General features: G+C 36.8%; 1 protein-coding gene across 2 annotated transcripts in view; it reads right to left on the reverse strand.

Moving 5' to 3' along the window:
- Positions 1-16,896, reverse strand: part of RETREG1 (reticulophagy regulator 1) — a 143,179-nt gene that overhangs the window by 2,384 nt on the left and 123,899 nt on the right. For both annotated transcript variants that reach the window (XM_081292731.1, XM_081292732.1), the window contains 5 exons: positions 7,751-7,877; positions 5,429-5,513; positions 3,484-3,621; positions 2,698-2,762; positions 2,341-2,467 (listed from right to left, as the gene is read on the reverse strand). In XM_081292731.1, the coding sequence (XP_081148857.1) occupies positions 2,341-2,467; positions 2,698-2,762; positions 3,484-3,621; positions 5,429-5,513; positions 7,751-7,877 (542 nt within the window). The remainder of the gene's footprint in view (positions 1-2,340; positions 2,468-2,697; positions 2,763-3,483; positions 3,622-5,428; positions 5,514-7,750; positions 7,878-16,896) is intronic.

A 16,896-nucleotide genomic window follows, 5' to 3' on the forward strand; every position in this document is an offset into this window, starting at 1 on the left:
TTTAGGATTTGACTAAAGTTTAGGTGTTCATCGTAAAAATTCCATCCTGCCCCTAAAATGGGAATTATCTTAAGCCACTGGGAATATGCACGATCACAAAATTTTAAAATATGTGAATTGGAGGTATTCATGGATTCTGATACATCACCTTTTGGATATTATCCAGCCTGAGCATTTCATACATGGAGATTTTCTTGCATATGTATAACCTGTGACTGTTTAAAGCAATGAAAAGAAGCTCCTGCCTTCCCTGTTCCAGTTCAACCCAAGAGCTTATGGAAGCATTTGGCTCTCCATCGATATAGCTGAAACTAGCCATGCCAAGATTCATGATATTTGTAAGCAATGTCACATGAGGAATAGACTGATTTACTTTTCTTTTCTTTTTTTTAAAGAGAGAGAGAGAATTTTAATATTTATTTAATATTTATTTTTTAGTTCCCGGCGGACACAACATCCTTGTTTGTATGTGGTGCTGAGGATCGAACCCGGGCCGCACGCATGCCAGGCGAGCGCACTACCGCTTGAGCCACATCCCCAGCCCCTGATTTACTTTTCATAGAAAATCTTTCAGTGTAACAGTGAACTCCTTGCAAAAGTGATTGGAAATCAAATCTATTAATGAAATCCCTGTATGTTGATTGGATGATGATTGTCCCTTTTGTTACATAAATCTGAGATGGGATGGTTAAAACCAAGTGATTGTTTTTCTTGTCTTTAAAATATGACCTCAGTTGTAGATACCAAAAGCTTATAGACCTTGAGTGAACAAGAACCAAAAGCTTATAGACCTTAAGTGAACTTCACTGTTCCTCTTGTTCTAATGCACTTTAAATACGATAAAATTGAGGTCTACAAAAATTATGTCATCTGTTTAAGGTCGTACAGTGAGCTACTAGCAAGGCAAGACTACACTTGGGTCTCCCAACCTCCAAACCCATCTTTCACACACTTCACAGCCTCCCTCCCTCCCTCCTATAGAACATGTATTTTGGGAAAGTAATTATAAAACCAGGTTACTTATCCTCTTCCATATAATCTGCTCATATGTTCAGTATATGGCTGAGACCATTGAAAAGAAGGTCCAATTGGACAATTAATCCAATGAGACTAGCAAAAGTTAAGTTATTGCACAAGCACTGACTCAACTTATGTTACGGATGGAATTTATATTATTAAATTCAATTTTTACTCTACTACTTTAAATTGCATTTTACCTAGCTATAAAAAACAAAGAGGCTTGATTAACCTTGAAGATAAACATGAGAAACTCTGGAATTGGCTTTACTCAGGGGAACTTGCCCTCCATACTTAAATCTCTTTTAATAAATACCAGGGCCAAATATATAAAATCAGCTTTCTTCTTTCCCTCTTCCCATTAATGCTACAAGGAATGCTGCCAGACATTTCATAAGGTAATTTATATATTAAAAAAATTATATATATATATTTTTTCAAAAACTATGTATATACATAGTTTTCAAAATAAAGAGATTTTGGCATAGACATTTTTTCTCATGCTCCTTTAAAATAACCATTTTTGAGATGTAATTCACATACCATAAAATTCACCCTTTTAAAATATACAGTGCAGAGAAAAAAAAAGGGGGGGGGGAGAGAATTAAACAACAGCAGAGGAGGTAGACAGGGAAGATGGGAGGGGAGGGAAGGGGAGGGGGGATAGTAGGAGATAGGAATGGTAGCAGAATACAACAGTCACTAATATGCCATTATGTAAAAATGTGAGTGTGTAACAGATGTGATTCTGCAATCTGTATTTGGGGTAAAAATGGGAGTTCAAAACCCAATTGAGTCAAATGTATGAAAGATGATATATATCATGAGCTCTGTAATGTTTTGAACAATCAATTAAAAAATAAAATAAAATAAAATATACAGTGCAGTGGTTTTTTAGTATATTCACAAAGCTATACAATCATCACCATTAATTCTAGAACACTTGTATCACTCCGAAAAGACCTACTAATTAACACCATCTTTCTCTCTGCTAGTCCCTAGAAACCACTAGACTACCTTCTCATATATGAACTTGTTTATTCTGGACATTTCTTATAAATGGAATCGTACAATATGTGGCCATTTGTTTCTGGCTTATCTACCTCCCCCGCCCCCAATGCTGGGAATCAAACCTGGGGCCCATGTTGGGCAAGCACTCCATCTCTGAGCTATACCCCCAGCCCAGTACATTACTTTATTACAGACCAGTAAGATTCCACTGTAGAGATATACACATTTTATTTATCCATTCATGATTGACAGAAGTTAAATATTTTTACTTTTACTCCATAATAAGAAGAGTATCCAGAAATATGAGCATACCGTCAGAAGTGTCTGTCTGTGGAGTATAACCTTCGGAAAGGTTGAAGGTCCCATTATCAGTCCAGGATACTTCTGAGACATCTGTGTCAGACACAGATAACTCTTTGGCAGCAACCGTGAGGCTAATCTGTATTAACAGACATACCAGTAGCACATTTTAAACTGCAAAGGAAAATCTTATGAAAAACCCACACTAACCCCTGAAATGTCATAATAATAAAAACAAAGTTATGAGTATTTTTCTTTGAGATTGTTCAAATAGGAAGAAAAGTCTATCAGGAAATCATTCAGCCTTGATTTATGTAAATAACTGTACAACCAAACCACCCAAACATATTGAAAACTAAACAAAAATACCTTAGGACAAAGAGCTGAAAAGTCTAATTCACTGTCATCTTTGTGACTTTTTTCTTTTTCTGCTTCTGTTGAAAAAAATTTGGAAGCTTTCAGTTTCCTGTCGAGCTTAGACTTAGTGTATTTATTTTATCATATATTCTTACTCCATATTCCCCTTATTCTCCAATGCCTCCCTACCATTAAATGTTTGCTTAAGAAATTTCACATATTTGCAAGTGTTTGCTTTTCAAAGGAAACAGTACCTACTAGTGGTTCTCATAGCATGAACCAATATCATCATCATCTATCAATACAGATTCTTAGTCTACTGATTCACAAATTCTGGGTTGGGACCCACAATCTATATTTCCCCAATTTGTCCAGGTGATTCTGATGCACATTATAGTTTGAGAACTTATAAGGTCATATACCAAGTTAAAATTTTAAAATGATCATATTGGTTTTTTCTCTATCTTCCTTCCCCTGTTATTTCACTCCACTCTTATCCCTACCGATGGCATTTTTTTATTTGCAGTTGTTCACCACATATAATAAATAGCAAGATAAAGAAATCTTTTCTCCCTCCTTAAAATTTTAGATTAAAAAGTCAAAGTTAATTGTGTATTTGTGAAAAGAATAAAGCCTAAATAGGAAAAGGCCACATATATTATTTTGGGGGATTAGCTTCTATAATCATATTTAGTAAAAGGCTAAATGCACCCTGAAATGTATAACAGCAATTTTGTAACAAGTAGCCTGCTAATGTCTTACTTGATGCATAGAATCTAAAATTCAAACGTTACCTACCAGATCTCTCTCGTTTCTTCTGATTAATATATTCTCCAATTCCAAAATCTAGTTTCAACAGAACTGACTTGATTTTGCTGTAGATTTTTTGTCCGATATCATTACATTTAAACAGTGGACACAAAAATGCAAACAGTACTGAAATATAAGAAGGAAGAGAATATGGGTAAAATGCACTTCCTTTCAAAAGTTTACATCTTAGTATTTCACAAAATACTGTTGTCTTTATTGAAAAATAGAATTCTTTTTCTTAGGATAATGCCTCTTCCTAATTAGGTTCATTTCCTAATTTCTATTCTTCCTTGTCATGAAATATGTTTTAGTACGTACATGTACACACACACACACACACACACACACACACACAGGCACTGTTTTGTAGACTTGCAATCAGATCAACTTCCTCACCTTAATCCTTTTATCTTAAAATCTATAGAAAGGTTGTATGTTTTTCAGGCAGTGTCCTGAATTAAACTTCACTTCTGCTTATTTAATGACATTTTACCATGGGAAGGTTCTTGTTATCTATGATCCTCTCCTCAATAGCACTGGGGTAATAGTGTTGCTTGGGGTCGTTGTGCACTAAAAGATGAGTGCAAATCCTCTGGAAAATACCTTGCCCATATTCCTCCTTCCCCAGCACTTCTCTTCTTTTCCTCCTAAACAATGCTGATCCAGTGGTTGATATTTTCTGAGAGTTCTATTTGGAAGATTGGATTTGAGTTCCAATCATTTGCCATTTGTGTTATACATTAGAAATACTATAAGAAAAAAGGATTGCCAAACTGAATGTATTATATTCCCTAGTGATTATTTCTCTGTTGTTCTTAGGAAATATCTCAATGCTGAGGAATCATGTGAATTTTAAAGGCCAGTGTAATAAAAATGGGAAAATAAGTAGGGAGTGCCTGCCCTATCAAAAGGTAGCAGTGACAGATCTTCATGTTTCAGGAAAAGAAGAAAATCTACACTTCTGTAGCAGCACTTTTGAAATATAGTTGACATACAAAGACTTGTACCAGCTAGATATTTGTCAACTTGGTAAGCTCTGACATACACGTACACTGAGAAACCATCACCACAACCCATAGTGAACGTTAACTACTACCCCCAAAGTGCCTTCATGTTTGTATGAACCTTCTCTTTTGCCTGCAGTCACACAACTTGACCATAGGCAACTGCTAACCAGCTTTGCCAATAAAGGTTACCTTCAATTTTCTAAAATTATATATAAATAAAATCATACAGTCAACTCACCCTAATTCCCACTCAACCTAATTATTTTGAGATCTATCCATAGTGTTTCATATATCGATTTTTAGTTAATTATTTTAATATCACAGTGTATGCATTCATCTGGTCATATGGTCATATAGATTACACTCCACTTTTGGCTCCTACAAATGAATCTGCTATGAACATTTGTTTCTCTTGGATAAACACCTATCTGTGGGGCAGCTGGGTCATACATTAGAAACTGCCAAATTGTTATCCAAAGTGACTGTACCGTACCTACCCACAGTTAATGAGAATTCCAGGGGCTCCGTGTCCTTCCTAATACTTGACATGGTCAGTATTTTTAATTTTAGCCATTATGGTGGAGGTCAATGAGATCTCATTGTGCTTTTATTTTTTTGAACTACAGAACTCATACAAAGCAAAAAAAAAGTGTTGGTATATTGGGTAGGGGGATACAGTTTTACTGACGTAATTTAACATAAAAATATTTACTTACGATCCTGGCTTTTACAGCCATTCTTCCAATTTTAAAATATAAATACCTTTCTGGGGGGGGGAGAGAAACTTTGTGCAGGAGATTAAAGATAATCATCTTGTTTTATAAGGAAGAACTCATCCCTCCTCTTCCAAACTATGGGAGGTCTACTGACCTCTAAATGATGACATGTGCATCATATAAATTAGCCAAATGTTCTATTATACTTACACAGTAGATAGCTGAGTATAACCCCAGGAATGTAACTTCCCAAGATTGTAAAAAATGTGCACACACTGCAGACCAGGAGACAAAACTAGAAGTAATAGAAATAACAGGGGACAGTTATGCACAAAACTAAGACATTTGGAGCACAGAATACACATGCTATCATTTATCTATATGTGACCTATCAGATTATGGCAAATGGTTTCAAACAGCACTCTTGGTACACAGACATTCAACATCCTTAGTTCACTTTAACACTCATAATATATCATGTTGAGAGCAGAGGAGTTAATTTTTTGCCCTGAAAATGATGACTGTCATTATTCATGCCTGTGACTGTGTTACTGCCAGCTGCAAGAGATCTAAAGAGAACTGTATCCTAGAAACTTCTTTTACTCTGCCTCACTTAATGGAAGTAATGCAGTCAGATAATTAAGTCAGCAATTTTAAACTACAACTGTAAGCCCATCCAAATTTATAAACACAGCAAAACATGTTACAGAAATTAGAGGCATCTACACCAATCTAATTAATTTCACAGCTGGTAAACTAAGATAAACTATGGTCATTGTGATCCTCCTTCCTAATAGACTTCATCCACTTTTAGGACACCTAGGAACCAACTACAAACGAAATGAAACTCCTGCAGTGAATCTGATCACTTTCCTGCTGTCAATTCAAAAAAAACTTGGTTGTTTTAAGAAAATTGTTTTTTAAATCTACAGAAGATTTCCTTAATTCCCATTAGAAAGATCAAGACCAAAAAAAATCTTATTAAAGTTTTCACTTGATTTCCACACTCCAGTCTTAACTGTCTTCCTCTTCTTATGTCTTTATCTTTAAATGGAGGTATTAGATTAAATTGATAAGCAAGGAAAATTCATTAGTGGATTCTGTAGTAAGGAAAACAGACATGGGAGGAAGGAATACAAATCTCTGTTCAGTAACTGAATAAGAGAAAGCAAGGAGTCTAAATTTCAGGCTAACTTTGTTTTTCCATTCTTTGGCATAGTGTTTATAAGTTAACTAGCTAAAAGGAGTATAGAATTACTTGTGAAATAAAATTAACAGCAATTTCTGAAACATCAAGGGCCCTAGAAGAAATGTAGAATTCTAATATTAAATGTTTGAGGAAGAGCTGCAGAAGTTGAAGGAACAAATATAATAGCATAACTATATCCAGAATTGAGTTTCGCAAAGCAATTTCTTATTATCCCTTAGATTTTGTAGCATCATCCTCTTCAGTTGATGGACCTGAGGCACACTGATACAATGCAGGGCAGAAGTTTAAAGCTTAGAATCTTCTGAAATACCTTTAATCAGTTGAGTAAAATACCCACCAAAAATACATCATGCCCCTAATAGGTATCCATTCTTAAAGTTACCTTCAATGATTAAAAATTCCCATCGGAAGACAACACTGCCATTCCAATATGCTCCAATTCTTTCCAAGCACAGTTCTGTTATTCAATAATAGCAAAGTCATGAGACCTCTATACATAGTACAATGACAGGGATCACAAATGCTGACACTTGTACTCTTCATTCCAACCACCCATGAATATCTAACAAGGCCTGTCGGTGGTTCTGCAGTTCATCCTGACTACAAAGACTATCAGTGCGTGTGCTCTTGCTCAGGTCATTGCTTGCCAATCCTTTAGACTCACCCAGTGGGGTTTTTCTTAAATTAGGAAAACACTTGTTCCACTTACATAATCATAAGGAATGTTTTGGCTAAAAGTTTTGTTTGTTAAATAAATAAACCATACAAGTCTCCAATTTTCAGAATGAAAGTGACACACTGTTTACCTCTGAAAGTACCTTAAAGGACTGTGTGTTCAATTCATGTCCCTTTGACCTCAGAAAATGGGCCATTAAACATGAATGAAATTCTAAATAAGACATTTTTTTTCCTTCTTGGTTTGGCTGATACAGACTAATCACCATTCAATTAATAAGCTAAATAAATGTATATGATATATAATTTCAAAAAAAAATTTTGGTACTAGGGATAGAACCCAGGGATGCTTTAATACTGAGCTACACTCCCAGACCTTTTTATTTTCTATTTTGAGACAAGATCTCACTAAATTGCTAAGACTGGTGTCGAACTTTCGATCCTATCTCAGCCTCCTGAATTGCTGGGATTACAGGTATTGTGTACCACCACGGCCCAGCACATACTAAAGTTACTGAGCCCTTGCTGATTCCAGCTTTTCAGCCATATGTTCCCTGTGTATTAAGAATTAGAGAATGTTTATGATAAAAGCATGTGATAAATGTACATTGCACATTTAGAACACACTCTTGTACTAGAAAACTTGCCTTTCCAGGGCTCTGCTGTTTAAAAAGAGACATTTCTTGAAGAAATATGCTGAAATTCATCCATGATTCTGCAATACAGTGGCTGAGTCTGGGTCTTTCATCCGGTTTGGAATTGATGACTTCCCAGCTAAGGAGATGAAAAGAAAAAAAAATGTTTTTGGTTCTTAACAAAAAGTACAAGTTTTAGATGATTTACTCAACATCCATGGCTTCAGCAAATACTGTTTGAGCATCTACTGTTGGCCTTACTCTCTGGAAAAGCCCTGTGAATTCAGAGATGAACCAGTCAGATACTTGCCTCATGAAGCTCATATGCCAAGAGAAAGAACTAGCTACACAATAAATCATCTATTACAATAAGGGAAACACTGAAGAGAGGAGGAGTACAGGGTTGGGGCTTTGGGATATTATTAACCAAGGAAGTCAATTTTGAGCTCATATCTGAAATGGATTAACAGTTTACCCCCATGTTCTGATAGAAAAATGTAGATATATGTAGAGAAAGAGCTGGAATGGGAAAGGGCTAAAGTGCCACCCTACTAACCCTACTGTGGATCCAACAAAGTCAGTCAGGAGAAATATAACAAATAAAGCTCAGGAAGCAGGAGATGAGCTAGATCATACAAGGCCTTGTATGTTTGTTAGAAACTTTTAAACTGTACAGATCAGAAAGACACAGTACTTTTAAAGAAACTTAGGTACTAAGCATATAATCATTATTAATACTAAATACCAATAATGTATTTTCAGTATGTATGGTAGTTGGTCAACTACATAGACAACTGGTACACTCAACAGGATCTCACAATGCCCCGTATTTCTGAAGTATCTTTTCCTGATCATCATCTAGAATGTGTTGAATGTGATGCAGAGACCAGGCAGTGTGCTGTGTGTGTCCCTGCACTCGTTTTGCCATAAGAATCTCAGTGAGCTAAAAGCAAGAAACAGAAAGAAGGAAGAAGACATATGCAAGTTCCTAAAATTATAAGGACTCTTGCAGTAGTAACCCATATAAATATTCCAAGAACTATTAGTGAACTCTCATCTGAGTTACAATTGTAAGGGCATCAGGATGAGGCCGAGCTCTGGCTTCAACCCCAATACCTCTAAAACAAATCAAAATGACCTTGGCCCATGATGTTCAACCTCACAGAAACTATATATATAGATTGTTACTTTTTAATATATTTTGAATAGTAAAGCAATTTGCAAATTAATTAAAATTCCTTTTTAAGTGCAAATTTTAATCCAAGTGAAATAGCATTAAAAAAGGCAGGGGGGCAATATGTTCCTTTTTTCCCTTTGCCTTTGTCTCAATTGATGCTCTGCCAGAGAGTCACTGAGCTATCAGTGGTCCAGAATGATGTTATTCCACCAGGTAGGGATTTGTCAAATGAGTTCCTGCCTGTCATGAGAAATGACCTTTTGGGGCTGCCTCGCTGCCCAGGAGTGTTGTGTAAGCATCAGCACTACGCTGTCTGGAATCACTAAGTATGCTACTTCCACTGGTGGTCAAATCTGCACCAGGTTTGCATTCCTAGTAAGTGACTTCAAACTTCCTGAAATAATAAGAATGCATGACTAAGAAACCACTGTCTGTAACAAAATCTTGCCCATATATATGCTTCATGGGAAAGGATTTTTATTTTACTGGAGAGCAAGAACTGCATGGCAAAGACAATATAAAGTTATTAAACTGTCGTCTTTCTTCTTAGACAGCAAATCGGCACAGACTCCAGAAATACGGGGCATGGTGAGATCCTGTTGAGCATGCTGTGTGTGTCCCTGCATTTTTTTTTTTTTACATGAGAATCTCAGTGAGATAAAAGCAAGAAACAATCACTCCAGGAAGAAGACATATGCATAGACATATGGATATGTATATGCATAGGCTTGGCTACTGGTTAGGTCAGTGGGCCACAATTCTTCATTTCTGCTTTCTGTATTGGGAACATTTAAAGGTCCAACTGAACTATTTGGCAAATATATAATTCTAACCAAAATCATTTAAAAGCCTAATGAAAGGTTTTGAGTATCAAAACATTTTAAAGATTATTTTAAAGTATCTTTTAAAGATTCCTGATGCCCAGTACAATTCATTTTAAAACATGCTCTCTTCAAAGAAACAATAAACTCAAAGGCGTCCTTCAAAGAGACCACATTGTAATTCAGAATAAGAAGGAACACTTGATGTTCTTCCTGCTCCTTCCTAGAACAAGGGGGGATGGGGTGTGGCTGACCAACGTGGCATCACGTAGGACCAACCCTTTCCAGGAAAGCACTGCACTTCATGTGCAGAATCCAAACACTCAGCAGAAACTAAGATTTGTGCTTGGTGGTTGGTTGACGTTTAATACAGATGACGTCTGCACACACACAGAGTTGCTCCATAATGGGACTCTAGGTTTTCCTAGAGAGCCTTGCTTGGGAAACACATAACCAGAGAAAGGATCTCCTGTGAATACTGGACAAGATTTGGAAAGCAGGTCTTTCCCATGGCATGTGGCTATCTTCCCACCATCCTTGGCACTAATTGGTCTATAATGCAAGGCCCAAGTAACAAGGAAATAAAATACACTTTAGCCTTCAAAACAGTTTGAGATTTTACCAAGTTCTTAACCAAAAGTACAAGTTCTCTGTGATTGAAACTCATCTAAGGGAGAAAATCCTGTTTCCTATTAACATTGGCTCCTTACTTTCAGAGGGGACATATCATTTTCAGTGCAAAGGGAAATGAGGCTCATGCTCTCATAGGTCTTCCCTTCTGTTCACCCTCCTTCCAACTTCCTCTCACACTCACACTCTTGCCTTCATTAAGCAGGGAACTGTTGCACACTCCAGCCACAAGATAAGGACACAGGAGTCACTATTCATGGCCACCAACCACAACTCATCATACTCAGTGAGTCCAGTTTCCGTGGTACTCAGGGAGAAGTTCCTGTAGCTGCAGCCTCCTTAAGGCCACACCAGCTTTCGCGTGGCCTTTGCCCAAGTACCAGCAGCTGCAAATGCTTCCCAGAAAAGGCTCTAGCAGAGGCCATTTGGTTGTTTTCCTTCTTAAGAAAAACTGGTCAGGTGTTTTTGACAAAGGACATTTTGTAATCAAGATAAGCAATTATTTACCAAAGAAACCCAAGCCAGGGCAAAGTCCTTTTTCAGTGGCTGAGGAACATGGTCACCTGCCTAAGGAAGTAAAAATTAGTCAGGTGGCTCCTCAGGCAAGCAGCCTCACCGCATCCACACAAAGGATTTCAGCTTTCAGGTTAAATTTCTGCAGATCCCTGTTAGAATACAACTAGTTGGTAGTTTGGCCAAAGCAGACCTTTCGTGATGTTCATAAAATTGGGTGTGTGTAACATGGAGCTATTCAAACAGCACTGTCTGAGCCTTACTCAGGAGATTCTGGTGGAGCAGGTCTGGGTGAAGATCAGAAACCTTCGTTTTTAACAAGTATCCCAGGAGGTTCTGAGGCACATGTGCCTTGCCCTAAAGTCACTGTGAGAAACACCTGAGAGAAATTTCCATCTAATTCCCATTCACAAATAAAAAGTAGGGAAACATGCTTCTAGGCAAGATGGTGTGGCAGGGACCTACCTGGTTTACCCTTCCTCCTGAAATAACCAAACACATACAAAGGAAAAAAACAGACAAAACAGATGAAGCAATGATGTTGAGGACCCTGGGCTTTATACAAGGAAGGACAGTGACCCCTGAGGGACAGGAAACCAATGAGGGAGTCTTGAGACCAGCTCCTGCCCTACAGGTCTCCAGGCCTCAGATAAGGGAAACCCACCAGGTCCCTGAGTTGAGGAGACAGAGTTGAGGGTCCAAAGAGGACACCCAAGAGACCGGAGTTGGCACAACACAAGATGAGGAAGTAGATGCTGTGTAGAGAGCAGGATCTGCAGGGATGGCCCCTGGAGCCTTCAATGAGGACTGACCAGCATACATATTTGAAGAATATGTAGGAAGCCAGGAAAAAAGCCATTAGAAAGGACCAGAAGGATCAGTGCTTGTGCCAAGAATGACTCCTTGTCCCACCAACTATACTGGAAAACCTCATATTCGTGGAGTGTTCATCAGGGTCATGTCTCATTGCACAGAATAATCAGTTCTGAACTAAATGCTTCTTTGGTCCCACCTAGCAAGTCTTAAAAGCAAGCCCCAAAAGAATAAAACTTATTTTTTAAGTAATTCAACCATCATTTGTATGAATACATTGCATGAATACAAAGTGGTAGGTTTTGTTATAAATCAAACAACTCAATGGTCAAATAGAGATCTGAATGATTTTACTTTTTTTCTTTCATGTGTATCTTTTAAATCATTGTGCTTTAAAGATACAGTTACCCAAACTGAAAGATACAGTTACCAAAACTGACCTTTAAATATTGTATTAAAAGATTTGTTTCTCTGTAGTTTAATAGCTACACACATGAGTTCTTGGGCACTTTGTCCAGTTTCAGAATGCAGTGCACAGTACTGTCCATTAGAGGGAGATAAACAACCAGGAAATGTGACAGTTGTACTCCTTAAAAACACATTGTCATTCTGTAAGAGAGGACATATTGTAGCAGCCTGATTCCTCTCTTTCACTCCAAGTGTCTTTGAGCACTTGAAAAAGATGCCAAAACAGATGAATGTTGGTATGGGAAAAATAATGTCTCTTGGTATCCCCTCACTTCACTTCTGTTCATTTAATAAATAGACACATTAACTGTTACTAGGTACATTAACTGTTACCATTCCTAGCTCCAGATATTTAGAGATGACAAAGGCACAGCCCTAAAAAATACACTTATTTCTAGATGTGACCCAGCATGATTCAAAACGTGCATGTGTGCACACACTCTCATATATGAAACTTACCTTTTTAAAATGGCACTTAATTGTATCTAGTGCTATTGAAGAAAAATAAATTTGAAAACTAAGTTGAGATTTGGATATGTGAAGGGAACCTGTTAAATACAAGATCTTTTCATTATAGTACATTTTACAGGTAATACAGAAAAATGAATTGTGTAGTCATATCCCAGTGAATTTAAAATTCTAAGTAATATAAACAGCTGAAAGCTATTTTTCAAAGCAAAATTTATATTTTTTAAATATATCAATGTTCAAATTCTTTTTTCTTTTCTTTTTTTATTCTTATTTATTTATTTATTTTTGCCATACGATTTATTTTTATTTTTTTTTAGTCATACATGACAGCAGAATGTATTTTGACATATAATACATACATGGAATGTACATACATCAATCATAATGTCTATTCTATTCTGCTGCCCTTCCTATCTCCCCTACTCCTCCCCTCCTCTCCCATCATTTCTCTCTATCCAATCTAATGTGACACATTTTTTTTCTTTTTCTCATCACAACATCATATATGTATTCTGTATAACAATGAGGTTCTCCTTCCATCTTCTGTGCAACTCCCCTTCTCCCTCTTTTTTCCCTCCCACTTCTCTTCCCTATTTAGTGGTAGTCTTCTTCTCGTGCTCTTCCTCCCTATCCTATTTTGAGTAACCCCCCCCCCCCCCCTTATATCAGAGAAGACATTCGGTATTTGTTTTTTAGGGATTGGCTAACTTCACTTAGCATAATCTGCCCTAATGCCATCCATTTCCCTGCAAATGCCATGATCTTGTTATTTTTTAGTGCTGAGTAATACTCCATTGTGTATAAATACCACATTTTTTTAATCCATTCATCTATTGAAGGGCATCTAGGTTGGTTCCACATTCTAGCTATTGTGAATTGTGCTGCTATAAACATTGATGTGGCTGTGTCCCTGTAGTATGCTCTTTTTAGGTCTTTTGGGGTATAGTCCGAGAAGGGGAATAGCTGGGTCAAATGGTGGTTCCATTCCCAGCTTTCCAAGGAATCTCCATACTGCTTTCCAAATTGGCTGCTCAAATTCTTTCACATATTCTTGAACTTTTCATTTGAGGAAATAATTACAAAAGATAGACAATCTGGAGTAAGTGGGTGCAGGTGTGGGAGAGAGCATATGAATGAATCCTGATGGTGTGGTTAGGCCCAAGTGGCAAGGTGCAAAAGCAAATCCATCCATGAACACCCCCATGATTAGAATCAATTTCTGTGTGCCTTAAGCTTTTGGCAGTTTGGTTTCTGGCATTTGTGACACAAAGTATATTGCTGCATTTCTCGGCAGACACAATGGAAAACTTTATATTAATTATGAGATAAAGATAACTATTAGAAAGTTACAGGCTAAAATTGCACCAATTAGCATGACTCTTTCATTTCAGCGGCAATTTTTAGTTGAAAGAAAAGCTGCAAACAGCTTACTTGAATACTTTTCAAATAAAAGCAGTTTATTAACAATTCAAGTAAAGAGGGTCGCAGGCAGCATGAAATAAGAATGGCTCACTCTCCAGGCATGGGGCACTGCTGGGCCTCTTATCAACTTCCTACCTCATCCATCCTCAACCTGTGAGGGAAGTATTACCTATTATTCTTGTCTAACAGATGAGATAAAGGCCCAAATTCATTGACTAATTGGCTCAAGGTCACAGAACTAATACACAATGGAATAGGGAATTGATCCATGGAACTAGAACGCAACTGTGTGGTGAGAGGCAGGAAGAACACTCCAGACTGGAGTGTAGGAATCAGAGGGAAAGAACTTCAGAGCTGTAACATGGACAGGGTTTGGGGTCAACTAAGCTAAATAAGTAGAAAAAGAAAGATCAAAAAAGCAGCCTTCGTTCCCTGGTAAAACTTGGTCACAGAAGTTTAGATTCGTATTTTTTTTCTTTTAAAGCCCATCAGCTTTTCATAATCTGAGCCCAGCTTCTCAAGCCTAAATTACTGTACTTGTGCATGGCAGTCACAACTTCTGCTGTTATTTGCTGAGGTCTCATTGTGTACCAGGTATCACATCAAACAGTGTACCCCACCCCAGCACTGTTTCCTAAGATCCCCTCTCCACCCCAAAGCCATTGCAGCACCCTGCAAGAAGGACTACTGTTCTCTCCATTATATCCAAGAGAAAATAGCTGGGAAGAATCTCCTTGTTTGATCTCCATAGCATCTTGTGTTGTTCTCCTGTAGCAATTGTCTATTGTAACTGATTTATATGCTGTTTTCAATGTAGACTCACCATCAGACTTCACATTCCATGAAGGGATTCTTGGATGCTGATCTGTTTTCAGTAGCTAATAGAGACTGACATCCATGAGGCCCTCAAAATCATTGAATGAGCCAAGTATGGTGGCACATGTCTGTAATCCCAGCAACTCAGGAGGCTGAGGCAGGAGGATCAGCAATTTAATGAGGCCCTAAGCAAATGGGTGAGACTCTTCTCAAAATTAAAAAAAAAAAATTAAAAGGGCTGGAGATGTAGCTCCATGGTAAAAAGCGGCCCTGGTTTTGATCCCCAATTCCAAAAAAAAAAAAAAAAAATTTAATGAATAAAAGAATTATAAGTAGTAAACATCCAAAAACAAAAATATCAAAAATAGTTAACAATGTTAACTAGTAGTTAATGACATCCTGTATGCTTTTTATTCACTCTTTTTTATTTTTAATTTTTTAAAATTTACATATATTAACTTTTTAATTTGTTTTAATTAGTTACACATGACAGTACAATGATCTTGACATATCATACATTTGAATCAGATGGGATATAATTTCTCATTTTTCTGAGTGTACAGGTTGCAGAATTACATTGGTCATGCAGTCATGTATATATTTATTTTTTAGTTTTAGGTGGACACAATATCTTTATTTTATTTTTATGTGGTGCTGAGAATCAAACCCAGTGCCTCCCGCATGCTAGGCGAGTGTGCTACCACTTGAGCCACATCCCCAGCCCTTATTCACTCATTTGAATATTTCTGTACATTAGCAATAATTAGTACATATCCCTCTCTATATGTATAAAAATATAAAAAATAATAAACAAAAGTCCTCTTAAAAATTTAGAAATTAAATTTTAAAATTAAATTTGGTTTCTAAATTAAATAAATTAAATTTAGAAACAAAATTTAATTTATATGAACTAGTTCTTCTTTGCAAATGGGCAATTAAACTACCTTCAAAATCAGGCAATTAAGAAATATGCTTCATATGTTTCAAGATTTTTCTGGAACTGGAAATCATTAATTCATGTAGGATTCCTTCTGGCAAAACTGAATGATTGACTTCTTCGTGAGATCCCTGGTCCATGAGTACTAGGGGTATTGATGCATTTGTGGTGCTAGTGGAGAATAGAACTGGTCCCTCCTAAGTTGAGGAGATCAGAATGTGAAATAAACAATTCCCAAATCTGAACATGGGACAGAGAAAAACAAGTCCCTTTTTACTTATTTTTTCAAGTTTTTACAGGGCAATCTCACTCCACTGGAAAACACTTTCAGATATTGTCTGTTTGTATCTGTCTTCCTCTCTCCCCCCCCCAACACACACACATACACACACACACACACACACACACACACACACACACACACAAGCTTCTTTCTAGTCATTTTTTGAGTTTTTCATATTTCTACAATCCATCCATAGTGCATTAATCATTATTAAATACATGTATAAGATCTCTGGCATAACACTTCCCAAGAATATACATTACTTCACACTATTTGTGATTTTATTAAAAATAAGTAGTGGATATGGAGGCTAAACAATATTTTTTTAGAAAATTAGTTATGTCAACGTCACATATTGACATGTCAAAAAAAAAAAAAAAGAAAAAGGATTTGTTATAACCTAAGTTGTGACCTAGTAACTGTGACAGACAACTGCTGCAACCATTACACTTATAAATATGCTCTGGCTTAGAGACCTTTCATTCTCAGCTAGTGACTAAGGGTCTCATGCTCTCAATTAGTAGTGAACATCTGTTGATACTAATTCCTGTGAATCTTTCTTAGAAAGGTCAGTTAATATCTGGTTACAGATTTTAACATTTCTTAAGTGTAATGTGTTAGAATTTTTTTTAATCCTTTGGATACTTATTATGTTCCACCATGATTGAGTTTATGTAGGAGAAAAAATAAGAACAGGGATATACTTCTCTGCATAAACACTCACCGAATTAGAACCATGACAAAGCAAATAGGATGTGTCAACTGGAGTATTAAATAAGCAAACACAAGATTAAGAAATTACATAGC

The sequence above is a fragment of the Spermophilus citellus genome, assembly GCF_964194105.1.
Source record: "Spermophilus citellus genome assembly, chromosome: 1".
NCBI lineage: Eukaryota > Metazoa > Chordata > Mammalia > Rodentia > Sciuridae > Spermophilus > Spermophilus citellus.